The following is a 27,677-nucleotide window of genomic DNA, read 5'->3' as shown; positions in this document are numbered from 1 at the left end:
ACAAGGACAGAGTCCCCCTTGTCCTCACCTTCCACCCCATCGGCCATCACATTCAGCAGATAATTCTCCGACATTTTCCCCACCTCCAACGGGATCCCACTACTGACCACATCTTCCCATCTCCACACCTTTCTGCTTTCCGCAGAGACCGTTCCCTCCGTAATTCCCTGGTCAATTCGTCCCTTCCCACCCAAACCACCCCCTCCCCGGGTACTTTCCCCTGCAACCACAGGAGATGCAACACCTGTCCCTTTACCTCCCCCCTCGACTCCATCCAAGGACCCAATCAAGGACCTTTCCAGGTGAGACAGAGGTTCATTTGCACCTCCTCCAACCTCATCTACTGTATCCGCTGTTCCAGGTGTCAACTGCGCGAGATAACCACTTATGAGGTTTGCGCAGTAATCAACCAGAACCAGAATTCCTCTCTAGGGAGGTTTCACGGCAGTCGGGTCACGACCCATGACCCATACTGTTGCTACGCTATGCCAAGTGGAGTACACGCGATGAACTGTAGGTAAGCACTTACCATTGTTTCCAGCTTAGCGGGCCCATTAAAACCCGCCGAAATTGTCAATTTTTGAGCTGTATATAATTATGGAAATCGGGATAAGCGTGAGAGACATTTAGCCTACTTCAGAATTCCAAAAGTGAGGAGAAATGACGGTAGATAGAAGCGAGAGCTGAAGGGACAACAACAGCCAGAGTGCTTGGCGAACATTGGCCGTTTGCTCACTGCATTTCATCAACTAAGGGGGGTCAAGGAAAGAGCGTTCACGTCGCGGCCCTGTTTCAACCAATCTTTCCACCACCACGCACAAGACGCACAAGAAGTGCAAGACAGACACCATTGTGCAGATGCCGAGAAGTGTGTTCAGCTCTGGCTGAACAACTTCTAATCTTGTGTGTGGACTCGATAAGAAGAAGATCAACTAAGGCATTATTTGTGTTTTTTCTTGATTCCTTTGGCATCTAAAAAGTTTCAGAAGTGATAAATCTGGCTGTAAAATTTAAAAATCGCCATGGTTCTCAAGTGGGTTTTTACATACAAAAAGAAAACTCCTCTGAAGCAAATTTTACAGCTAGATGTATCACTTCTGAGACTTTTTAGATACCAAAGGAATCAAGAAAAACCACAAATAATGCCTTACTGTTGATGAAATGCAGTGAGCAAACGCGATAATTCCCAATATTTCCAATTCTGATATCTGCACGGCCAATGTTCGCCAAGCACTTTAGCTGTTGTCCCTTCAGCTCTCGCTTCTCTTTACCTTCATTTCGCTTCACTTTTGGAATTCTGAAGTTGGGTACATGTCTCTCACACTTACCCCGACTTCCACAATTTTATACAGCGCAAAAATTCAACATTTTGCCGTTTTTTAACAGGTAGGAAAGTATGCGTTTCTTGCATTAATAACATATACCGGAAGTTACGGATGTCCTCCAGATGGATTGAGATGCTCCGTGCGTCAAGCCCTATGACCCAGTGACCTACGTGCAACCCCCCTATATCAGCGAGACCAAGCGCAGGCTCGGCAATCACTTCGCCCAACACCTCTGCTCAGTCTGTCGTACCCTACCTGATCTCCCAGTGGCTCAGCACTTCAACTCCCTCTCCCATTCCCAATCTGACCTTTCTGTCCTGGGCCTCCACCATTGTCAGAGTGAGGCTCAGTGCAAATTGGAGTTCCAGCACCTCATATTTCGCTTGGGTAGTTTACACCCCAGCGGTATTAACATTGACTTCATAACCTCTCTCCCCCCCCAACCAGTTCTCCCACCAGTCCCACTGTCTCCGTCTACATTCTATCTTTGTCCCGCCAACGCCAATATCAGTCTGAAGAAGGGTGTCGTCCCGAAACGTCGCCCATTCCTTCTCTCCAGAGATGCTGCCTGTCCCGCTGAGTTACTCCAGCATTTTGTGTCTACCTTCCATTACTAACAGGGTGGGCGGGACAGCCTCTGTTCCATTACCAACAGGGCGGGCAGCCACGGCTCCATTACCAACATGGTGGGCGGGCAGCCACGGCTCCTTTACCAACATGGTGGGCGGGCAGCCACGGCTCTGTGAGGGGTAAGATATCTCACAGCTCCTTTACCAACATGGTGGGCGGGCAGCCGCGGCTCCTTCACCAACATGGTGGGCGGGCAGCCACGGCTCCTTTACCAACATGGTGGGCGGGCAGCCGCGGCTCCTTCACCAACATGGTGGGCGGGCAGCCGCGGCTCCTTCACCAACATGGTGGGCGGGCAGCCACGGCTCCTTTACCAACATGGTGGGCGGGCAGCCACGGCTCCTTTACCAACATGGTGGGCGGGCAGCCACGGCTCCTTTACCAACAGAGCTAGAGGCCACGGCTCCATTACCAACATGGTGGGCGGGCAGCCACGGCTCCATTACCAACATGGTGGGCGGCGGGAACGCGCTTTGCCGTTACTCGCGCGCAGTGACAGTTGCCGCGCACGCTCAGTGCCCTGCACGGGCACGGGAGCTGCGCAGGCGCGCCCGCTACCTTGCAGTGGACATGCGCAGTGGTGCGGGGGCAGCGCCGGGCGGCGGCGGCGGGAACGCAACGGCCGGGCTGCGGTCGCCATGGGCTGCCTTAACCCACTGGCACACATCAGGTAGCGCTCACTCTTGCGTGGCTGCGAGTACGAAATCTAACTGTGCAGCGGAGAGGGGATTCGTGAGATGGGAGAGAGGAAGTAGTGTGATCTGTGGTGGGAGAGGGGAAGGGGAGTTAGATCTGTAATGGAAAAGGGGAAGTGGTGATCTGTAGTGAATGGGAGTGATCTGTATGGAGAGAGGGGAGGGAGAATGACCAGTGGTGGGAGAAACAGGGGTGAAATAGTCAGGAGGGGGTATCTGTTGTGAAGGGAGATATGAACGATCTGCAGTTGAGGGTGGATTGGAATGAGAGAAGAATGATGTGGTTTGTTGGAAGTTTGGGTATAAAGTCGTGGACAAAAGCAAATATCCTATAGGATCTTTGGACAAAAGGAGGCGGTTGGTCAAGAAGACCTGAGACCATCTGGGATGACAGTTTTTCACTTGATTGGCATTGTATTCACCAGTAACACTAGGAGTGGCGAGTGAAAGATTGTTTACAGTCAAACTACTTGCTGTTTCCAGCATAACTTGTTTTATTTCTGATTTCCTGCTTCTGTGGATTTTTTTTTCTTTTTAATTGTGCAAACAAACAGGTGCAGAAGTAGACCAGAGTGACCAGAAAACGTGATCTGCCATTTAGTAAAATCATACCGGATCAAAATTCCAAACAAGACCCCTCTCTTCTCTATACCCCTTGACTCCCTTGTAGTTTTAAATGTATGTTCATCCATGTCTTAAATATATCCCGTAACTTTCCCTCTACATTCCATGGGAGTTGAGAATTTCAAAGATTCAGAATGCTCTGAGTAAAACAATCATCTTCATCTCTGCCTGCAGTGAGCCCCTTTGAGAAATTATGACCACTAGTTCAAATGCCCACATTGATGAGTCGATCTTTTCAGCATCGTTCCTGTCAGTCCTTCTCAGTAAATAATATACACATATACTTTCTTCCCTTGAAGCAGGTACACTAACAACATTTAAACGACACTTGACAGGCAAATGGTTAAGAGCGAGGTTCAGAGGGATATGGGCCTACTGTGGACTAATGGGATGAGCTTAGATGACCATCTTAGCCGACAAGGGTCAGTTGGGCCATGGGACCTTTTGCCATGCTGCATTAGTATATGACAGTATGTTTAAATAAATTCGGCTCTGATTCATCGAATCTCCAGCGAGTAAAGGTCGAGCATTCTCAACCCTTCATCATGGGTCAGCTCATCCTCCCAGCATTCAACCTAGTAAATGTTTTCTAGTCTACCTCCAATGTAAGTACACACCTTTTAAGTATGCCATGAGGAGTAACTCCTTGGTCAATTCGTCTCCCTCCGTAACTCCTTGGTCAATTTGTCCCTTCCCACCCAAACCACCCCCTCCACTGGTACTTTCCCTTGCAACCGCAGGAAATGCTACACATGTTGCTTTACCTCTCCCCTCAACTCCATCCAAGGCCCCAAGCAGTCTTTCCAGATGAGGCAGAGGTTCACCTGCAACTCCTCCCACCTCATCTATTGCATCCGCTGCTCTAGGTGTCAACTGCTCTACATCAGTGAGACCAGGCGCAGGTTTGGCGATCACTTCGCCCAACACCTCCGCACAGTTTGCATTAACCAACCTGATCTCCCGGTGGCTCAGCACTTCAACTCCCCCTCCCATTCCAAATCCGACCTTTCTGCCCTGGGCTTCCTCCATGGCCAGAGTGAGTCCCACCGCAAATTGGAGGAACAGCACCTTATATTTCGCTTGGGTAGTTTACACCCCAGCGGTATGAACATTGACTTCTCCAATTTCAGGTAGTCCTTGCATTCTCTGCATCCTTGCAGTCCTCCTTCCCCTCCCCTTCCTAGCTCACCCACAGCCTACTGTCTCTGCCTCTTCCTTTCTTCTTCCCGCCCCCACCCCCACCCCCAGATCAGTCCGAAGAAGGGTCTCGACCAGAAACGTCACCTATTCCTTCGCTCCATAGATGCTGCCTCACCCGCTGAGTTTCTCCAGTATTTTTGTCTACCTTTTAAGTGTGCGGTATGTTGTGTGTTGTATCTTGTTGAGCTGACTATCTTAGTGAGGCAACGTCAATGCCAAAGTCTGACAGTCCATGCAATGAAAGCAGAGCATTGTTCCGATCTGTCACTGTTTGCATTGTCTATGAGTGTCCTCACATTCCAGGTCCCAAACTTCATATTGTAGATTGGACATTTCTGTGTGTGATTTATTTTAAAATAGGGTTAATGTTGCACATCAGTAACCACGTGGGCTTCACAGATCAAGGTCCTTATGCAGTGGCAAGAGAGCCCAAAGTGATAGGAGACCTGGCCCTGCACTGAGAGGACAAAAGGAATGAGGGACGAGAGTAGAGGAGATCACAGTGGTGTTGGATGGTGCGAACATAATTGAAGAAAAGTGTGGAATAATACACACAAAATTATGAGGTAAAATTTGTTCAAAAACCTGGGAGATAGGATGACAATTACAGGTGAGATGATGACTGAAGTATTCTGAAGAGGCTTATTTAGTAGGGAATGGTAGAGCTGTGAGAAAATATTAAATATTATATAAGATGTTCGTCCACTACAGATCCTCTCCGGGTTAAAATGCCCAACTTGCAACACCTTGTTTATTGAGAGCACCAGCAGGATGAATAGAGATTAATTTGCGAGGTGGATTGTTTAGTTTACTTTAGTTTTTAGTTTAGTTTAAATACAAGAATTTCAGTTTAGCAAAGTTAGTTAGCAAAGAATTTCACTGTGACTTGTCACATGTGACATAAAGTATTCAATTCAATAAAGTATTCAATACAGCATAGAAACAGGACCTTTGGCCTACTGAATCCACGCCAACTATTGATCGCCCATTCACAGTAGTTACATAATCCACTTTCTTATCTACTCACAATTTTACAGGGGTCAATTAACTGACAAACCCGCATGTCTTTGGGATGTGGGAGGAAACCGGAGCACCCGGAGGAAATCCACACAATCACTGTGAGAACTTGCAAACTTCACGCACGCAGCATCTAAGTTCAGGATCAAACCAGGGTCTCTGCAGGGTGAAGCAATAGCTCTACCAGCTGTGGCACTATACCGCCTTTTGTCACTATAATAATGTTATGTCGATCAAGGAGAAAAAAGACACAGGATTCTTGTCAAGATTAAATATTTAAATCTAAGAACATTGTTGTATAATTAACTATTAATTTACAAGAAGAATGGAATCTCTTCAGAAAAAAAACCTTATCTTAAGTAATCAATGATGGTGAGAAAAATCATAACCAATACTTAATATACTGAAGATAGACACAAACTGCTGGAGTAACTCAGCGGGTCAGACAGCATCTCTGGATAAAAAGGATGGGTGACACTTAATATACAATTTGTTTCATTTTAAATGTCACTGCTGGTGTTTCCTTTGAACAATGACTGAAATCCCTTGTGCATAGATTGTTTCTGTCAACAAAAACCTTAATTAGTGCCAGAGGGACAGTTTATTCAACACTGCAAGTTTGTGCCTCTCTGTCATACTACACAAACCACTCAGGGAGATCTCATCACTGACAACATGCAAAGAAGATGGTTGCACCATGTGCACAGGATAGAATGAATAACTCTATTGGCCAAGTATGTTCACATACAAGGAATTTGCCTTGGTGCTCCGCTCGCAAGTGACAACATGACATACAGTGACAGTTAGGAATGACACTTAAAACATTAAACATTAATATAAAACATTATTGATTAAACATGTGAATTAAATAAGATACCAGAGCAAAAAGCGGCTACAGAATTTTGGTTATTGAGTAGAGCTACTACTCGTGGAAAACAAGCTGTTTTTATGTCTGGCTGTGGCAGCTTTGACAGTCCGTAGTTGCCTTCCAGAGGGAAGTGATTCAAAGAGTTTGTGGCCAGGGTGAGAGGGGTCAGAGATGATCTTACCCGCTCGCTTCCTGGCCCTTGCAGTGTACAGTTCATCAATGGAGGGAAGGTTGCAGCCAACAACCTTCTCAGCTGGTCAGACCATTCGCTGCAGCCTCCGGGTGTCGTGCTTGGTGGCTGAGCCAAACCAGACCATGATTTGGTGAGAACAGACTCTATGATGACCATATAGAATTGGACCATCATTGCCTGTGGCAGATTGAGAAAATCTGGTGGAGACCTGGTGTGCCAATTAACACCCTCTCTGTCATACCACAAGGCAAATGTTGAATGTTGCTGAAAACCTGATGAATGCCTGTATACACTGCTAATGAATGCTTGAAGCATATCCTCTGGAATTTCTGATCCTTGACGTTGGGTAGTCTGAATTAGAGGGTGGACTGATGGAGTACAGTAACAAAGTCAAAATTAATTGGGTTGGTTCAGGCTGAGCATTGTTCCCTGAGTTGCTGTTGTCAAATGATTTTTTTTTCTTTTGCAAGTGATGTCTGTGAGTTGTGGAGTTCCCACTCCAAGTACAGTGCAAGCCACCTGAGAGATATCAGCCACTGTTTGCTGTCCGCCATTGGTGTCAAACTGCTACATTTTATTTTCTCTTTTTTTTTTCAAATGTACCCCTTTGAAAAGCTATTGATCTCATACCGCCTATACAGTGCCCTCCATAATGTTTGGGGACTATGTATAAACACAGCTGTAATTTCTACATGGTGAAACCAAAATGTATAAAAATGGCCTATTAAAATCTGACAATGTGCACTTTAACCACGTGATCTTTTCTATTACAAATCTCAAATTGTGGTGTACAGAGGCAAATAAATAAATGATGGGTCTTTGTCCCAAACATCATGGAGAGCATTGTATGTGGCTCAGACTCCAATTAATCTGATAATTACTCTTGTTAAGTCCCTTGTGACATTTGCTCCACTAAAGGAGATGCATTAATGCAAGTTTTGTGGGAAAGAAATTGTTGCTCTGCTACTTTGGGTCTCAGCTGTGTTTCAAACTGTAGCATACTTAATCTTTTTATAGGTGGTTGTTAGGATCAAGTCTAATTCCAGAGGCTCAGAAGCAAAACAAAAATCAGAATGGTATAACAATTAGGAACAGGCATAGCCCATTCAGCCCCACGAGGCTCATGGCTGATTTTATTACCATCTCAACTCCGTGTTCCTGCCTACTTTTGTTAACTTTGCCCTGTTCACCCATGCTTATCAAAAGTCTAACTACCATTGCCTCAAAGCTATTCAAAGACACTGTTACAACCATCCCTTGAGGAAGAGTTTCAAGGGTGGTTGTAACTCAACCTTTATTTCTGTCTTCCTAGTGATCTTTATTTCAGTGATCCCTAGTTCTAGAATCTCCCACAAGAGGAATTATCCTCTCCATATCTATGTCACAAGCTAATGAGAAGCTTGGCTGACAGTCCGGACAGTAATGATGGAATGGAGGCTTCTCTATGCCGAACCAGGTCTACCTACCCAGTCATGTGGCTCTCAACTGATTATTGGGTGAAGACACAAGGAACTGCAGATGCTGAAATCTTGATCAAAATACAAATTACTGTGGTAGCTCAGCAGATCAGGCAGCATCTGTGGAGGGAAGGGATGGGTGTCCCCTCCATTCCTATCCATTCCCTCCACAGATGCTGCCTGATCCTCTGAGTTACTCCAGCATTTGTGTTTTACTGATAATTAGGTGGTCTTGTATTCATTATTTGAAATTGCATTATTAATTAACAAACTATTGAAGAATGTGGCGACTGTGGCGGGCAATGATGCTCCCAGCCCCACTGAGTTACTCCAGCAGTTTTTCACTCAGGATTCCAGCATCTGCAGTTTCTTGTGTCTACATTGTTAATCATTTGTTTCCAGATATATTTCCAGTCTCCCATGGCTTTCATTGCACAGTGCTTCCTGGAAAGAAAATAATGTATGCATATTTTGTAAAGCAGCTATAGCTCGCAAGGCTAGTATTTATTTCCTGACCTTATTGTCCTTAAGTGATGTTGAACTGCAGCAATTCTCGTGTTGAAGTTACTCTCACTAGGCTGTTGGTGTACACAGTCCCAGCCTATTCAAGGGACAGCGAGTTATTTCCAAGTGTGCCTTGGGCCTCTTTGCAGCAGTATTGCCAAGCACGAGCAGCCCTTGTACTCCTTGAGGGTACTAATTGCAGGTTTACAGGTGCTGTAGTGTACACACAGGCACGTAACTGCAGTGCAATTTGCAATTGGCAATCACTGCTGACCCTGTGTGCCAACAGTGGAGGGAGTGAATGTTTTGTATGCATGAGGTAGTTGTACTGTTTATGTGTACACAGAGGTTCAAACATATTTAACAGTCTACAGTGCTTGTTATATGAGGGGTGGGCTAGAGGTTCACTCTGATTTATGTTAACTCTGGTCCTCAGTTTTGGGATTGTTATCTGTGTCTGTATTAGACAGCATGTGCAGAGACTTAGTGTTTCACGTTAATGATCTTACATATTTTGCTTACTAGATAGTTGGGCCTTACTTGTTGAGGGAGTCACAAGTAGTCAACTGTTCTAATTATTAGCCCGGTGTCTGAGCTGCAGCTCTGCGAATCGCCGTTTTGTCTCTCAGTTAACAATAATGTAATTCTTTAAAAAAACACCCTAGTCGTTGTATTCGTTCCAAAGTCGTCTTGCTGAGTCTCATTGTCTGTAACTCCTTTTCGTCTAGCCCACAGCTAACAATGGTTTGTTTCCTTTATCACGTTACTTTTTTGCATCTTTCATTAATTTGTTCTATGTCTCTCTATATCACCGTCTATATCTCTTGTTTTCCTTTCCCCTGACTCTCAGTCTGAAGAAGGGTCTCGACCCGAAAAGTCACCTATTCCTTTTCACCAGAGATGCCGCCTGTCCCGCTGAGTTACTCCAGCTTTTTGTGTCTATCTTCGGTTTAATCCAGCATCTGCAGTTCCTTCCTACACACACTCCAAAGACGTACAGGTATGTAGGTTAATTGGCTTGGTGTATGTGTAAATTGTCCCTGGTATGTGTAGGATAGTGTTAATGTGCGGGGACCGCTGGTCAGTGCGGACTCAGTGGGCCGAAGGGCCTGTTTCCGTGCTGAATCTCTAAAACTAAAAACTAAAACATCATTCTTTATTGTGTAAGAAGGAACTGCAGATGCTGGTTTAAACCGAACATACTCAAAAAGCTGGAGTAACTCATTCCTTCTCTCCAGAGATGCTGCCTGTCCCGCTGAATTACTCCAGCATTTTGTGTCTATCATCATTCTTTATCAGTTGATTTGGATAAATTCTTGAATTCCCACATTTCTTGCATGGTCATCCATTGTAAAATACCTGTCAGTGTATTTAGTTTAATTAGCTGTTATTATTGGTGCAGAGGTTCATGTTTCATCAGTTATGATGGAAAGACAACAAACTTTACTATTTGAGAGAATTGAATCTGAAGAAGGGTCCTGAACCAAAGCATCACCCATCCTTTTTCTCCTGAGATGCTGCCTGACACGCTGTTACGCCAGCACTTTATGTCTATCTTTACCATTTGATGCTGTAACTGTACTGCCACACCTTCAATATCCTGAACGGTGAGGGACGTCATTCATCACTTGAAAGAAAGTGCTGGAGGATCTCAGCGGATTAGGCAGCATTTGTGGAGGGAATGGACAGACGGCGTTTCAGGTCAGGATCTTTCTTCAGTTCCCCCAGCATTTGTGTTGTCATTGCCCATCTCTTATATCTCCATTCATCGCTTTTAGTAGGTGTCATAGGTTTTATCTAATAATGACCTGTCCCTCTCGGTCCTTCCTTTCAAACTTACTTGTCATAACCTCCAAATGAACAAATTTCAGATTTACAGTTGTTTATTTTATTTTTTTTAATCGTCTCAATTTTTTAGTATCTCTCCTGTTCTTTTGCTGTGAAGCCCATTTGCCCCCTCAGTGAGGATTTGTTCAAATAGTTTAAATTGCAATTCAAAGTGGGATTTTCCTGGCATATTCGTGACTGAATATTTATCCTCAGATGCCTGAATACTTCAATGAATGTTCTGGAATTTGCTTCTTGGGCATCATTAATAAAATCACTTGATGGACATTTTGGTCAGTGTTTTGTTGCAAGCAATTGGATAGCTTTGTGAAAATCTTCAGTGTTTATGTTAGACTAGTCTTGTGACAACATGCAGAACTGGAATCTGAGAGACTGAACTTGTTGCTGTGATTGTGTTTGGAGCTGTTGTTGCACAAATGTTGACTCAGCAGTCACGCAATCCCTGCAGCACGTTAATAGCTGCCAAAACCTGAAAGCACCTCCTACTCCCAGTAAGAATGCTGTGCAGTGATGATGTGTGATACAGAAAGAGGTAGGGAGGTCCTGGCTGCTACTCTTGATACACACTGTACCAACAACTTCTTTACGTCCCAACTTAGGTAATGCTATTAAAAATGGTGCCTCGCCTGCAAAAATAATTAGCTAAATCTCAGCTACTCATAAGCTATCATCAGGCATCTTTAGTTTTCTAGTTAAAACATTAAACAGTGCAACATAGGAAAGGTCCTTCGGCCCATAATGTCTGTGCCGACTGTGATGCCAAATTAAACTGCCAATCTACCTGTCCATGAGCTATATCTTAGTTTAGTTTAGAGATACAGCGCGGAAACAGGCCCTCGGCCCACCGAGTCCGCACTGATCAGCGATCCCCGCACATTAACACCATCCTACACACACTAGGGACAATTTTACATTTATACTAAGCCAATTAACCTACAAACCTGTACGGCTTTGGAGTGTGGGAGGAAATCAAAGATCTCGGAGAAAACCCACGTGGTCACGGAGAGAACGTACAAACGTACATACAACACCATAGTTGGGATCGAATCCAGGTCTCTGATGCTGTAAGATGGCAACTCTACCGCTGCGCCACTGTGCCGTGACCTCGCTGTTCCCTTCCTGTTCCTATATGTCTAAAAGCTGCTTAAATGCTGCTATTGTATCTGCTTCTACATCCTCCCCAGCAGTATAGTCTAGGCACTCACCACTCTGTGTAAAAGACTTGCCATGTAAAACTCCTTGTTTCTTTTCCTCTCTCACCTGCTGTTTCTCCACCCATATTTCCAATTGATCTATATCCTGCTGAAATATGGAGATATACTCTGCTGTGGGTAAAATTTTGTTGGTTTTCATTGAGTTCAAGGCACATATTTGCCACTGAAAGAATGATTATACTTAATGAAAAAAAATAATTTGATTCAAGGCAATTCACAGTATTGCCGAGCACAAAAAGGCCCGTGAAGCGTCTTCAAAGTGAAATCAATATTGGGTAATATAGAAATATGGCCGCCAATTTTAGCACAGTTAACTGGCGCTGAATTAATGAGATCTTTTCTTTGTAGGTTTATGAATAACAGACCTCCAGCTAATTCCCGGTATCAGCCCACTGCCTACGAACATGCTGCAAACTGCTATACACACGCAGTAAGTACTCCCTCTTCTGCCTGGCCTTTTCCTTGGGGAGAGGAGAGGTGAGCATGAACGCTGTGCCTGCCATTTCTGTTTGAGATTAACAGAATAGCCCATCTTTATAAGCCACTTATGTTTGAGGAAAAACTCAGACTTCAGTTCCATGAGTACAGCCAACCTCAGTCAGCCTGCATGAGCATCCTGGGCACTAATGGGTTGTTGCTTCAGGTTGCTGGCTCCAAATCTAGGCGGCATTATTTTATAAATAATTAGTATTAACATCAGCTCAAAGGCTCTGTGAATGTTTGGCATTTTCTCCTCAGAGGCTGAGTATGCTCAGTCGGAGAGTACGGGAATTTTTGAATATTGAGAGATTCAAAAGATATGGGGATCTGGTGGGAAGGAGAAGTTAAGGGGATAAATCATGATACTGAATGGCAGTGCACTCCATCTCCTGTGTCAGAATGCAGACATCTTTCCTTGCTGTGGTAGCAGTCTTGTTTACAAAACGTTGTATCTCCTAACTACACATATTTGCTTCTCGTGTCTTTTTGTTTTTTTTAAACATTTTAATAGAGAAGGAATTGTGCTTGTATAGTGCTTTACACAAAGCAAGTGGTAAATGGGTTATTCTAGAAAGCAATTGAAGTTTAATGAGAAATTGTTGGAGTAACGTTTTGCATGAGGGCCTGAATGGTACAGCTCTGTAATATGGATAATATTGTGGCGGTAATATTGAAAAAGTTACTTTTATAACAATCAAACAGGTTCACTTCTTAATACACAGACAACTCACAATACGGTTGGTAGACCAGTTCAAAACTTTACTTATTATCGGCCGATGGAAGTGGCTAGGAAAACCCCAGTCAAGTGAGCAATACAGACACTTAGTTGTCCTCAGTCCACTTCTCCGAACAACAGAATTACATCGTATTATATAGTGTTTTTTTGTCACCTTAGCACATTCCACAAACATTAGTCGTGGTCAGAGGTACAGAGAATACAGGTTACTACAGGATGCGTCACATCAAAGGCATCTTGTCATATGGTACAAGGATTTTACATATCATAGGCATCGGACATTTGGTACAAGATATCTTACATATTAAAGGCATCGGCCATTTGTCAGTACCCCTTACTGGGATTAATCTGGGCTTCCTCTCTCGTCACTGCATACCTCAAAAGGCATCGGACATTTGGTGCAAGGTATTTTACATATTAAAGGCATCGGCCATTTGTCAGTACCCCTTACTGGGATTAATCTGGGCTTCCTGTCTCGTCAAATGGTAGACAAATGTTATAGTCATTCATTATCTCAATACACAGCAACCTGAGGCAAGCCTAGACTTGCCTTTCTGTATTAATCTACTGGAGAAAAGCCTGATTTGAGACTAAATATAAGTTGTAAGCTGGCCCAGGAATCCATTTAATATCTTCTTATATTTTTAACATAATTCAGCCGTATCAATATAACTGAAGCCTTGAATTGGCCAAAAGGCAGAAACTGTGAAACACTGAGCTGACCAGGCAATGGTGTTGGAGAGGGAGCCTGAGTTAACGTGTTCCATCCTAAACCTGTCCGGAAAATTGGAAGATGAAAGAATGTTACTAAGCCAGCAGAAAGAAGGTTTGGGACAAGGAAATAATAAAAAGCTGATCGATAGAAAGCTGTGATTAACTAACACAATCACTGATGGTGTGGGACAAATTTAGGACAAACTAACGGGTCAGCAAAGATGGTCATGGCAGAGGGAGAAGAAAGCATCTGACGTTTAACACGGTTGCAGCCTGGAGCTGATGAGCAGGAGCATATTATCTTATATTTTGGTAACAAAAACCTGAAACATGCAGCAATTTGTGAAGCAATGGAGGTGAAGGCTAACTGAATTTTGTTGCAAGAAAGTTTAATTAAGCAAACGCCTCCATTTTTACAATTCCAGCAGCCCCCTCCTAGACCAAGGTGCATGCGCTCACGCACACACACGGACGTGCACATGCTGTCCCATCTTCTGTCAGCTCTGTCAGTTTTTGTCTGCAGCACCTTGTAATATTTTACCATGTTAAAAGATCTTTATGAATTCATATTCTTGAAATGTTTCTCCATTAGTTAACCCAACTTAAAGTATGACAGTGATCGGGTGTGGACTAGATGCTTCATCCTTGTCCAGTCTAAGCATTTCTAGCCACCATTTACAGTGGGTGTTTGGAGGCACAAGAGGCTGTCCATGGAATCTGTAGCAAATTAGGCAGAGCTGCTGGAGGAACTCAGCGGGTCAGTGTACTGTACATATACTGGCTTCATCCCGATAACAGTCCAGATAAAGGGTCTCCACCCAAAGTATCTATTGTCCATTTGCCTCCACAGTTACTGACTGACCCACTGAGTTCCTCCGGCTGCTCTCCTTGCTGTGCTGCAGCGAGTGCATAATTGATTTGAGCTGAACCTAATACCTCTCATGCAAACATTGTGCAGTTTCCTGCTCAGGTAGCTGAAGTTGAAGCTGAAGACTGCAGTTAGCTGAAACCCAGTACCTACAATCACCTCCCTTGGGAGAAGCCGAAAATCCTGCTCCAAGGGCAAAGGTAGCCATTAGAGATGTGGGAAAGTCATCAAAGTGCTGAGCTGATTGTGTTTTCTTTTCAGTTTCTCATTGTGCCAGCGATTGTGGGCAGCACATTGCTTCACAGGCTGTCGGACGACCAATGGGAGAAGGTGACAGCTTGGATGTACGGCCTGGGGCTTTGTGCACTCTTCATCGTATCCACCTTTTTCCACATTATTGCGTGGAAGAAGAGCCACTTGAGGTAGGGTTTGCTAACATTGTCCATCAGTGTTTGTGTGTTGTCACAGAGCCCATGGCTGGGAGTTAGAACAGTCACTGACTGGATGATGCACCAGAGCAGATAATGCCCTCCATGTTAGTAGGAAGTTTTGCGGGTCACCAGGAGAAGCAGGTCTACCACATTTCCCATAACACAAAGGGGTGCCATACAGTCATCCAGGAAATGCAGGCCCACCATGGCAATGCCAGTCAATAGGTAACCATTTTATTAATTCAATATACCAGTACTTGGTTTCTAGCTTCCACTTGGCAAGTCAAGTGCTCATCTAGATTATTTTGTGTATGTCTTGCCTTTATTAGTCCTTAGTGCTTTAGTTCACTTTTTTCAGGGTTAATTTCCATCTGCCATTACTCTGCTCACCTCCCAAGTCATCGGCAGCATCCTGTATCTGTCATAGAGTCATACAGCAAGGAAACAGACCCTTCGGCCCAACATGTCCATGCCAACCAAGAAAAAGATTCTGCACTTTCATTCACCCAATCTATTCCATAATTTTATACAAATTTATCAAATCGCTCTTCAGCCTCCTGCTCCAAGAAAGTCTGAGACTGCTCTTACTACCCCCTCACCCTTTACTCTTCCTCCCCTCAACCTCCACCTCCCCTCCATGCACCCTGTCCCCAGGACACAACTGACCTGAAGAGGATTGTTCATGACTTTTTTTTGTCCTATTGACAGAACGATGGAACAGTGCTTCCACATGTGTGATAGAATTGTCATCTACTTTTTCATCGCATCTTCCTATGCACCATGGTGAGTGTTTCTCAAGTTTAAATGATCTTTCCATTCAGTTGGAGCTTGGAGAGGTAGCACAGACATGACTGGACACAGTTGGTCTGGACCATAGTCAGCCACAGTGCAGCTGAATGAATCCTGCACACCTTGGCTCTTAAGGAAAGGTTGAGACCTAAAAATGCCACCTTTGGCACGTTAACGTGCAGTCCCAAGTGAATTTATGCGCGTGACTGAAGAGCTGAAGTACACAACTTTCCCCTCATTGTGACTTCTCGGTGTTGACAGGCTGGTGACTGCTGAGACTAACAGCTGATGTGGTACACTTGAAGTGTTCGGATATGGATGCATAAAGTTGCATTTGCACTCTGAGCTGAGTTAGCTGCAGAGGCAATCCAGTTATCACAGTGCGTCTGATCAAGAGGCTGAAGTCAACAGTGGGCTGGTTCCTCTCTGCTCAGGAAAGGAATGAATTTAACTCTCATGTTTCTCATAGATGTAACGTTCTATTGTAACTTCTGGGTGAGGAACAGTCATCACTGTCCGGTATTAGAGGGCTGTAATAACTGATAGCTCCACAGATTGTGCTGTCAAAGCGGACATGAACAGTCAACCCTCATCATCCACTGTGCACTGTTAAACACATTCTGTCTGAGGTACCTTGTCATATATTTTGCAGGTTAAATCTCCGGGAGCTCGGGCCCCTGGCTTCCCACATGCGTTGGTTCATTTGGATCATGGCAGCTGCTGGCACCATCTATGTCTTTTTGTTCCATGAACAGTAAGTAACTTCTCAATAAAGTATTGAGCAACCTGGACCAACTGGTCAGCTTGACCAGCTGGCAGTCCATCAGCTTGACCAGCTGGCAGTCCATCAGCTTGACCAGCTGGCAGTCCATCCAGCACATCGAATGCACTGCAACGACTAGCAATCCTCTGCTGCAGCATCTCTCTGACCTCCATCACTGAGGACAAGAGAACACTAACAACTTCACATTCCCTCATAATCTCACTCACTCTGTCTTAGAAATAACACTTCCTTCCTCATTGCTGCGTCTAAACCCTGGAAATAACTACCCAATAACACATGGATTTTAACCAGACAGATTTTGGTGGTTCACCATCACATTGTCAAGAGTGATCAGTGATGGACAATAAATAAGAACACATTCTGGTGGGAAACTCAACAAACTAGGCAGCATCTGCAGACCTGAACGCTCAATCCACAGATGCTGCCTGACCAGCTGAACATTTTCTGCTTTCCTGTCACATTTTGAGCATCTGTACTTTGCTAGTGCGTGTGAAATAAACTGTGGCCCCGTCAACAACGGTCACAGCGAGAGAACGAGCATTTAAAATGAAGCACTCTCTGCCCATTAGTATGGATTGTGTCAGTACTCATGAACGTGCAAAGCTTGATGCAAGTATGGTTTACAAGACCATTTATGTTTCTTTTTCACAGGTATAAGATTATTGAGCTACTGTTTTACTTGACAATGGGCTTTTCTCCAGCTGTGGTGGTAGCATCAATGGTAGGTGGCACAAATAATTCTCTCACGTACTGTATGTGTGATTCACTAGCTCCAACACTTCAAGGTTAATTGCCCTCCCTGGGCATAAAACATTGTTAGTGTTAGGAACAATAAATTACTAAAGCTTTGACTGGCACATGCAGAGCTGCCATGTAGTACGGAATTTCCGTATTTTGTACAGAAATGCGATAAGAATACGGATGTGGATATCAAATATGTTTGAAACATTACATCTGGAAGAGATGAGATTCCTCTTAGCAGATAAAGCAAACCAATTCCAAAAGACGTGGTCTACGTTTATGGACCTATTACAAGCATGAGGTGCAATAGTAATTTTAAAAATAAATAAATAAATAAATGGTATCAGGACCTGGCATTGGGAGATAAAACAACAAAAACAGACTTGGTTGGTAGTCTTTCTGCGGAGTTTAATGTTATAATAGAGCGATTGTCCTTACTTTCTTTTTCTTTCTTTTCGAGGGTCTACTTTCTTACTTTACTTCCTTCTCTAACTTCTTTTCTAAGGGGCTTTCTTTTCCCAACACTCTCCTGCACTTCACAACTCTTGCGCACCTTCTTTACTTTCCTTACTTCTATCTTTTTCTTAAAGCTTTAAAAAAAAAAAAAATGAAGCGGTACAAAAAATGTATTAAGATATATGTGTTGTGTGTTATTGTAATTTACCGTACTTCTAATAAAAAAAAAAAAAAAATAAAAAAAAAAAAGAATATGGATGTACGTACTTGCTTTATAAAATACGGATTTTTTTTAAATCGCCCCGACTTCCTGTTTCATCTTGCTGCTTAAAAAATGCAAGGATATAAAAAGTCATAATGTAACTCTAAAAATTATAGCAGATTAAATCTATTAGTATTTTAAATTTCAAGATCTGGATGATTATTTTTGTAAACTTTGATCTGCCTGCCCCGCTACAGGTTTAAACAGCGCTGTCAGTTTAGCGCTATGGGTTCTAATTATAGTGTTACCAGCTGGAACGCTATTGCCTTTAGACATAGCGCTATGCTCACAGCGCTATGGGTCACAGACTTCCTGCGAGGGAGGAGAGGGAGAAGGTGAGAGGGAGGGAGGGAATAAGAGGGAGGGGGGAAAAAAGGAAGAAGAGAGGGAGGAAGAGAGGGAAGGAAGGAGGGAGGGAGAGAGTGAGGGAGGGAGAGGGAGGCTTCCAAAATGGCTTCTACATCAAAGCAGGAAGCAGCCGTTCAAACAGAAGTATACAAAGAGATGGCAATTAATGCACTGTCAAGTAAGGTGCGTAGAAGACATGTCAATTGGTAGCAAAGTTGTGCATCCTTGTACTCTTACATGAGTATGACCGCACATAAAAAAACATTTTTTTCAGCAAAATGGCACCGTGTAAAAATACTGATTTCTTCAGCAAAATACAGATTTTCAGGTACTAGAATACTGAACTGCTCTGACAAAACTTGGCAGCTCTGCACATGTGCAACCTCCACAACTCAATGCCTCTGGATTGCCCCATCAGGCTGCCTGCACTTCACACAGATCCCTTTAGTTCATTTCTAAGTTAATACCGTGTGGAAACTGGCCCTTCGGCCCAGCTCGTCCATGCCAACAAAGATGTTTGCCTGCGTCTGTCCCATATTCCTCTAATTTACAGATTACATATGTTTAAGAAAGAACTGCAGATGCTGGAAAAATCGAAGGTAGATGAAAATGCTGGAGGAACTCAGTGGGTGAGGCAGCATCTATGGAGAGAAGGAATAGGCGACGTTTTGGGTCGAGACCCTTCTTCAGGCAGATCAGTCTCGACCCGAAACGTCGCCTATTCCTTCTCTCCATAAATGCTGCCTCACCCGCTGAGTTCCTCCAGCATTTTTGTCTACCTACTGATTACATATGTTCAACATCAACGTTATATATTCACAGGGTAGTTAACCCTTATGTTGGTGATCGTACTGATCTTTCTTTCCCACACTTCATGGGTTGTTATTAGCAAGAATGTTTCCATGTTAACAGTTACGGTATAAGTCAATGAAGTCATGTTTGAGTGGGCAAAGATAGACACAAAATGTTGGAATAACCTAGCGGGTCAGACTGAAGAAGGGTTCCAACCCGAAATATCACCTATCCATGTTCTCCAGAGATGCTGCCTGACCCGCTGAGTTACTCCAGCACTCTGTGAAACGTCACCTATCCATGTTCTCCACAGATGCTGCCTGACCCGCTAAGTTACTCCAGCACTCTGTGTGGATCTTTGGTATAAAGCAGTATCTGCAGTTGCATTTTATGACGTTAGTTGCATTTTATGACGTTAGTATAAATGTTGCAGTGGGTTTGGGTTAATATTGCCCTCTTTCCCTGTGCAGCCAAACACTGATGGCATCCAGGAGTTGATGTGGGGCGGCATGCTGTATTGCCTGGGAGTGGTGTTCTTCAAAAGTGACGGCATCATTCCTTTTGCCCACGCCATCTGGCACATCTTCGTCGCCTTGGCTGCAGCAGTGCACTACTACGCCATCTGGAAGTACCTGTACCGGAGCACTGCCTCGTCTGTGTGGAGGGACTTCTGAGCTGCAGTCGGCCTTTGTGCTGCAGTGGATGTTTGGTGGCACAGGCCAGTGAAGAGCAGGAGGCAGCAGCTTTGCTCCACAAGAGTTGAGTCGACCGACCTCCAGCTGCGAATGAACACAATGCCGTTCTCTGGAGCCTGCGGAGAGATTGAGACAGTCATGAGGTGGGGGGTAGGGGTGGGCTTGGGGAGGGATGCTGTGGGCTTGCTTTTCAGATCATTCTTTTGAATCCAAAACCTTGTGTCTTCCTCCCGGCGCCCACTCCTCACGCACCTCAGCAACACGCTGGAATTACAAGACATCAGCGTGACCATGTGACTGACTCCATGTCAGCTGTGCTGTGTTGGTGTTTGTGTTTTTGGAAAGTGAAGCACAGTTTAGAATAAGTGCAAGGTGGAGTGGCTGAACAGAAACCAGGGTATTTTTTATAAGTAACTTAGTGACTTATGGGCATTATACAATTTGACGAACCTCCACTGGACATCAAACTGATACATTCCAGTTTAGTGTGGCTTTTATACCTCGCCTTTCATCAGAAAACCTCCGATTTGCCCGGTTGTTGGGGAAGGGCTTTGGGTTCTTCTTTTCCGTACATGTTTGCTGCTGATGAACTAATACTGCATTTCTGCGAGCACTTTGTGCCGCCTGGAGTGGTGAAGGGAACATATTTTTGGGAATCTCTCTCGCGTGACAAGGGGGTTGTGCGCGTCTACGGCAACAGTATTGTAGTTTGTGTTCTGCTTGTTCCAGCGACAGGCTGCTGGTGAGGAACGCAACAAAAGCACTTTTGTTCTGGTTAAGCCGCTGCCAGTGGCTGCTGATGGGCCAGTGGGTTAGCTGGCATCGCTGGAGTGTGGAGCAGGAGAGATTCTGATTACCTCATTTTGTAACCAGGCAGCAACCTGTCGTTGCTCCCTGTGTCCGTGGTCCCTGACACGCCTCTCGCATTGCACTCTGCATTTTATACGGATACCAGGTTGGGCAGCCCAGTCTGTCACCCCTGGTTCCCCATCCATCCCCACCCCACCTCCAAAAGACTATGTTAAACTTAAAGAATTAATGGTTTACATTTTATGAAAACTTTGTCCAATTCGGTGAAAGTATTTTTTATATGTAGCCAACGGATTTTTCAAAAGTGGCTCTTTCTAAATTGAACTAGGGTAGCAAGTTTGGCTGGCACGATATTCCGGACCAAATCCAGGGCTCCTGCCATTGGCCTTCTCCCACCGCATCCTAGCAAGAAGAATGCCTGAATTACTCCCCGTCCGTTGTGTAGGTGGCCAGTCTGGTGCAGGCACATTGGGCCAGCACTGAGGGCTGCTATTTTCACAGCAGAATCTGTTCACCATTCACGCTGGAACCTGGAGACTCTGGCACCACTTGGATTGCACATCTGTCCTCAATGGGTGAGCTTAGAGAGGGCAGGATTGCAACTGGTGAGTCCACCAGCAGAGTGAACCACGATACCGTTCTAGTGTCACTGCTCCGACATGTGCCAAATACCTCAATGGTTGTGTTTAGATTTCAAAGGTGCTTTTTCTCATCAAAACTGAAATCCAGATGGTATTTTTAATAAGCTGCCCACTGTGAAATGACAGCTTGACTTTGAGGCAGGGGGGCAGATGTGCGCAGTTGGGGAGGGAGTGGGGAATAACGAGACATTTCTCTCCAGGAGAGCATGGGTAATAGCACTTTAGTAATGTGGACTGTTGGGGGTGTGAGCGGAATCTGGTCGCTGGTGGGGGTCATAATTAAGGCTTACGTTGCTTTAGCAGCTTAATATTAAATGATGGAACACACCAAGTAGTTCCAAGGACTGCGCTTGAGAGATAATTGGGAGACAGCAAGATATTCTTACCTAGAAAGTGTCAGTTTCCTAACAGGATGCAAGTAATGGGGCACACTGGGTAAAAGCATGAGTCCAGGGCATCATTGCGACCCTGTCAGGCTGTGTATGTGAGATGTGACCGAGTCGTGGCCTTTTGCCCAGTGTGTGCTCTCATTGGCTGAGCACCAACCACAAGAGCAAATCATTCCCCTCACATGTTTCTGTCTGCTTGCTGCCGGGCTCAAGTGAGTAGCTGGTTCCCTTGGCTCACACACTGATGCTGGGCCTAGCCTTGGCTCACACACTGGTGCCTGGCCTAGCCTTGGCTCACTCACTGATGCTGGGCCTAGCCTTGGCTCACTCACTGGTGCCTGGCCTAGCCTTGGCTCACACACTGGTGCTGGGCCTAGCCTTGGCTCACACACTGGTGCCTGGCCTAGCCTTGGCTCACACACTGGTGCTGGGCCTAGCCTTGGCTCACTCACTGATGCTGGGCCTAGCCTTGGCTCACACACTGGTGCCTGGCCTAGCCTTGGCTCACACACTGGTGCCTGGCCTAGCCTTGGCTCACACACTGGTGCTGGGCCTAGCCTTGGCTCACTCACTGATGCTGGGCCTAGCCTTGGCTCACACACTGGTGCCTGGCCTAGCCTTGGCTCACACACTGGTGCCTGGCCTAGCCTTGGCTCACACACTGGTGCTGGGCCTAGCCTTGGCTCACACACTGGTGCTGGGCCTAGCCTTGGCTCACACACTGGTGCTGGGCCTAGCCTTGGCTCACACACTGGTGCTGGGCCTAGCCTTGGCTCACACACTGGTGCTGGGACTAGCCTTGGCTCACACACTGGTGCTGGGCCTAGCCTTGGCTCACACACTGGTGCTGGGCCTAGCCTTGGCTGGGTCTGGGTCATTGGCTTTCCTGGGTCAGGCTGGGGCTGGCACTGGATGGGTCTGGCTATGTGACTGATGTGTGGGGGGAGCCAGCCACTGTTTCTGTCACAACTGGCTACGTATTGGTGAACAGCAGGGCTGGCCAATACTTTTGTGAAGTTGCTGAGATGTCGGCTCCTGATCTGTGCTCTTGTTTTAACCAGGGTTTGTCTGTATACAAATTTCTTTTCTAAAGGCTATGATTTCTGTGGGTGTCTATATTGGTTATGCCAGGTTTTGGAGCCAGGGTATCTAACTTATTTTATATTCCTGATCCAGATGCTGTGATCATCAACTGTGAATAGATTGCTACGTTTACAGGCAATGGCTGCTGTACGCAGTGGCTGTGTACAGTGGGCTGTTGCTGCTGATGGACACTTTGTCGACTTGACTAGTTGTTGTAGCTGGTCAGAGAATGCCTGAGCATCTGTGGTGTTGCTGGTGCTGCTCATGTTATGCCCATGGGCTTTCACACAGAGGGTGTGCTGTGGACTGCTGCTGTACCATGTCCCTCTATGCAGCTGATTCAAGGTGGTGTGCAATAGCAGAAGTTGTATAAAATCTGATCTTGTGCTGCAACAGCTGTGTATCCAGTGCTCTCCAGGAGCACCCTTCCTGTAGAGATAAGTGGGATTCATGCTACGACCTGTGTGATCCTTCTCTGCCCTTCCACCTCAGCAGCATGTCGCCTCATCTGCTGCCATTTGGAAAACTGAATGCTTTGTGAGCCTGGACTTTCCCCAAGGCTGACCAGCGGTTAGTGCTGGGGCTGGCCTGTCCAGTTGGCTGTGCCTTACACCTCTAGCATGCTCCATGTTAATGCAGTGTGTACTGCTCCTATGGTGCGGACACACGGTCGGTCCTCTGGATCTGACACTGCACTGAGACCACTGCTGGCGATCAGCTCCAGCCAGCCAGCGTGCGTGTGGCACCACTCTGTTGCCTCGCCCACATTTTACACTCTCTCTGCTTGGATGCGGTTGTATGTTTAATTCCAGTCAATATATTCCTTCCTTTATTCAATCCCCATTGTGGGTGTGCGCTAATGTGTGAGGAGTTGATGTACTGAGCTTTCACTGGGAATGTATTGCAGATTTTCCACATAATAAACCAGATTGCACCTAAATAAGAAGGTGTTTTGGGTGTGTGTGTTGTTTTACGGAGTGAGTGATTTACAGCCCCTGCCATAACACACTGATTGGTAACCAATTGAGAATGGCCAGGTACTAACCTGAGAGGGTGTGTTCCCTGTGCTACCCAGGCACAGCACGCAGACACAGGAACTAACAACTTTCAGAACTAAACGTTCCATGGTGGTTTCAGTGTGTAGATTATTGATTATATTTCTCTCCTGTGCAATGCCATTTCTTGCTGTGTGACCTTCCTTTAATCCTCCTGAGTTCACATTCTTCTCCCAACCAGCCCCAGGGCACCCACAGTGTGAATGAGGCACAGAGCACCACCTTCTGGCCAGCTGCTGCTAGAGGAGCTGAGGGAGGTCAGAGACGTTGCTGCTGCAGAATGGAGAAGGACAGAAGGTCCTGGCTTCAGTTGCACCTTCCACGGGGAAGCTCTCCATTCCATCCACACACGTCATCTCCCACCCACCCCCAGCTCCCTGCTCAAGGTTACCTGCACCTGCCTGCATGTAGAAAGTTTAGATAAACGGGCATTTCCACAGTTGGCAGTTAACCTGCGTAAAGAGGCATTGTTCAGCTGAAGGGCCATTTTGAAGCACAGCTTCACATCAGTGCTGGCGCCACAGTACAGAACCAGGCCCTTCGGCCCACCGCACCCGTGCCAACCATCATGGTCACCTATGCTAATTGCTCCTGCCTGCATCAATTCCATCTCCTTGGGCCGTGCTAAATGTATCCTTCATATTCCTCTTTACACCGCCTACCTTTCCCGATGCCCTCCCGTTCCATACACTCCTGCTTTGGGAAACTGGGGTGTCAGGGATTATGGGGAGAAGGCAGCAGAATGGGGTTGAGAGGGGAAGATTGATCAGCCATGATTGAATGGCGGAGTAGACTTGATGGGCTGAATGGCCTAATTCTGCTCCTAGAACTTATGAAACAGAAACCGGCTCTGTACCCTGTCTATGGCAGAATGGGGGCAGGTGTAGGAGTTTGGGTGAAGTGGGGGGGGGGTGTTTGGGTGAGGTGGGGGGGGGGCGGGTGAGGTGGGGGGGAGTTTAGGTGGGGGGGGGGAGTTTGGGTGAGGTGGGGGAGTTTAGGTGAGGTGGGGGGGGGGAGTTTGGGTGAGGTGGGGGAGTTTAGGTGGGGGGGGGGAGTTTGGTTGAGGTGGGGGGGGGAGTTTGGGTGAGGTGGGGGGGGGGGGAGTTTGGGTGAGGTGGGGGGGGGGGAGGGGGGGGTGGGCGGTTGGGCGAAGGCCCACAGTTGGCATTCAGCCTGAGCAAGGATGGACGCAAGGTGAAAATGGAGACACATGACTCTCCAGACACAAAAGCTTGCTGTACATTCCATCCACAGATGCTGCCTGGCCCGCTGAGTTCCTCCAGCACTTTGTTGTTTTGTTGGAAGGAAGGTCAGACTGATCCACTGTGTGTTTCCAGAACTTTCTGCCTTTGTTTAGATTTTGCAGCTTTTATTTGGTTGCTGTTTGTGACTCGTTGTGCGAGTGCATTGAGAGCGAGCTTTGTTCTTTCACTGCAGCTGCAGTTCTTGTGTCAGCCCTGTGTTAGCACGCAGGGGACAGAGTGAGAACGGGGATGAGAGGTCAGCTGGCTGGAGGCTGCGGCACACCCTGGCACTGACCCTGACACTGACCCTGGCACTGACCCTGACACTGACCCTGGCACTGACCCTGACACTGACCCTGGCACTGACCCTGGCACTGACCCTGGCCCTGACACTGACCCTGGCACTGACCCTGACACTGACCCTGGCACTGACCCTGGCACTGACCCTGACCCTGGCACTGACCCTGGCTGAGGGCAGGCTCCTTGACCCTCGTCCTCACCTGTGCAAGCCCCGGCAGGGCAGCAGCGCCATCCTGGGGCTGGAGGACCACACTGGGGCTGGAGGACCACCCTGGGGCTGGAGGACCACCCTGGGGCTGGAGGACCACCCTGGAGGACCACCCTGGGGCTGGAGGACCACCCTGGAGGACCACCCTGGGGCTGGAGGACCACCCCGGGCTGAGGAGCAACTATTCAGGAACCCTCACGATCGCAGGCATTCCAACACATGGCACGGCCCATAACCGTGAGCGATCGATGCAGTGGTCAGTCGGTGTACAGCAAGACCCCGCGGGGGGGCAGCATTGACTAACCTGCTGCAACACACGGAAAGATCTCTGCCCCACAAGATTCACTTCACACACATCTCCGCTTCATCCAAAGATGGGACTGTTGCCACAAGGAAAGGCTGGGACAGTGTGAAGTTGCCCCTGCTCTGGGAAGAGATGCCTCCATGGACTGTCTGTCGCCTGTTCCTGGGTCAACCTTTGCTTCACTTACAAGTTTAGGTTCATTATTGTCACATACACTGAGGTACGGTGACGAGCTTTGTTCTGCACGCTGTCCAAACAGATCAGATAATACTATATATAAATACAATCTTGTCAAACTCCAGTCCAACAGGTAGAGCAATGGGGAAGATACAGAGTGCAGAATATAGTTCTCAGCATTGTAGCATCAGTTCCACAGACAAAGTCCAATGTCCGCAATGGGGTAGAGGTGAATCGGACAGTACACTAGCTTATGGAAGGACCGTTCAGAAGCCTGATAACAGAGGGGAAGAAGCTGTTCCTGAGTCTGGTGGTGCGCGCTTTCAAGCTTCTGTACCTTCTGCCGGACGGGAGCGGGGAGGAGGAGGAATGACCGGGGTGGGACAGGGACAAGTCTTTGATGATGTCGGCTGCTTTCCCGAGGCAGCGTGAAGTGTAGATGGAGTCGATGGTGGGGAGTGCAAATTCAATGCTAGCATTTATTTCAAGAGTACTGGAATACAATAACAGATGTAATGCTGAGGTTCTATAAGGCTCTGGTCAGACTGCATTTGGAGTACTGTGAGCAAATTTGGGTCCCATATCTGAGGAAGGATGTGCTGGCTCTGGAGCGGGTCAAGAGGAGGTTTACAAGAATGATTTTAGTAATGAGTGGAGTAGAGGAAGAAGGATCTCAACCCAAAACGTCGCCTACTCCTTTTCTCCATCGATGCTGCCTCATCCGCTGAGTTTCTCCAGCATTTTTTGTCTACTTCCAGGAATGAGTGGGTTAGCATATGATGAGCGTTTGACAGCACTGGGCCTGTACTTGCTGGAGTTTAGAAAGTTGAGCGGAATAATGAAAGGCACAGATAGAGTGGATGTGGAAGGGATGTTTCCACTGGTGGGAGAGTCTAGGACCAGAGGTCACAGCCTCAGAATTAAAGGGCACTCTTTTAGAAAGGAGGTGAGGAGGAACTTCTTTAGTCAGATGGTGGTGAATCTGTGGAACTCTTTGCCACAGAAGGCTGTGGAGGACAAGTCAGTGGATATTTCTAAGACAGAGATAGACACATTCTTGATTAGAACGGGTGTCAAAGGTTATGGGGAGAAGGCAGGAAATGGTGTGAGGAGGCAGAGATCAGCCATGATAGAATGGCGGAGTGCACTCGATGGGCCGAATGGCCTAATTCTACTCCTATAACTTGTGAGTCTGGTCTGTGTGATGGACTTGGCTACATCTACAACTCTCTGTGATTTCTTGCAGTCTTGAGCAGAGCTTTTCCCAAACCTGAAATGCAACTCGACAAACGCTCCCTGTCAAAGATTGCTCTCTATGCTGCATCTGTAGAAATGTGTAAGAATAATTGGAGACATACTGAATTACTTCAGTCTCCTAAGGAAGTAGAGGCATTGGTGAGCCTTCTTGGCTGTTGCTTCAATGTGGTTGGCCAGGACAGATGTCTCCTGATATTCCCGTTTACTGGATGTGCTGAAGTTGTGACGTTTTGTGGAAGGTCCTGGGTTTCAGTACAAATCCCGCTGAGTTACTCCACCACTTTGTGTCTATTGGTTTGTTCTTGTCATGTGTGTAGTACTGAGATACAGTGAACTATCCAGACAGCTCCCTCATCCTTGCTCGATCCATCCTATTGCCCTCTGCCTCAACCAGCTTTGTACACAGCTGCTGTGGCCCAACCAGACTGAGCAAAATCTCCCAGTGTCTAACTCCCTGTTTCTATATGTGTCCCTAAGTCCACAACCTGTCCTGATGCTTTCAAAGTTATCCAACTGAACCCCTGGGTCTGTTCCATAC

The 27,677-nt window shown here is 46.4% G+C and overlaps 1 protein-coding gene across 5 annotated transcripts; it reads left to right on the top strand.

Annotated features, from left to right (window-relative positions):
• Positions 1–2,526: 2,526 nt before the first annotated feature.
• Positions 2,527–26,333, top strand: mmd (monocyte to macrophage differentiation associated). Of its 5 annotated transcripts, XR_004415875.1 has the most exons (8): positions 2,537–2,625; positions 11,924–12,005; positions 14,635–14,795; positions 15,513–15,587; positions 16,246–16,347; positions 17,029–17,098; positions 19,447–19,964; positions 26,322–26,333. XR_004415875.1 is itself a non-coding variant. In XM_033044721.1 (7 exons), the coding sequence occupies exons 1-7, from the start codon at positions 2,594–2,596 to the stop codon at positions 19,648–19,650; spliced, it is 726 nt and encodes a 241-aa protein (XP_032900612.1). In that variant the 5' UTR covers positions 2,527–2,593; the 3' UTR covers positions 19,651–23,540. The 5 variants fall into 5 exon arrangements, 4 of the variants coding, with proteins under 4 accessions (XP_032900612.1, XP_032900613.1, XP_032900614.1 ...); XM_033044721.1 differs by lacking the exon at positions 26,322–26,333 and having other exon boundaries at positions 2,527–2,625; positions 19,447–23,540; XM_033044722.1 differs by lacking the exons at positions 2,537–2,625; positions 26,322–26,333 and adding an exon at positions 4,875–5,040 and having other exon boundaries at positions 19,447–23,540.
• The last annotated feature ends 1,344 nt before the right edge of the window (positions 26,334–27,677 follow it).

Source organism: Amblyraja radiata, chromosome 26, assembly GCF_010909765.2.
Source record: "Amblyraja radiata isolate CabotCenter1 chromosome 26, sAmbRad1.1.pri, whole genome shotgun sequence".
NCBI lineage: Eukaryota > Metazoa > Chordata > Chondrichthyes > Rajiformes > Rajidae > Amblyraja > Amblyraja radiata.
This window is presented reverse-complemented; position numbering and strand designations above follow the sequence as displayed.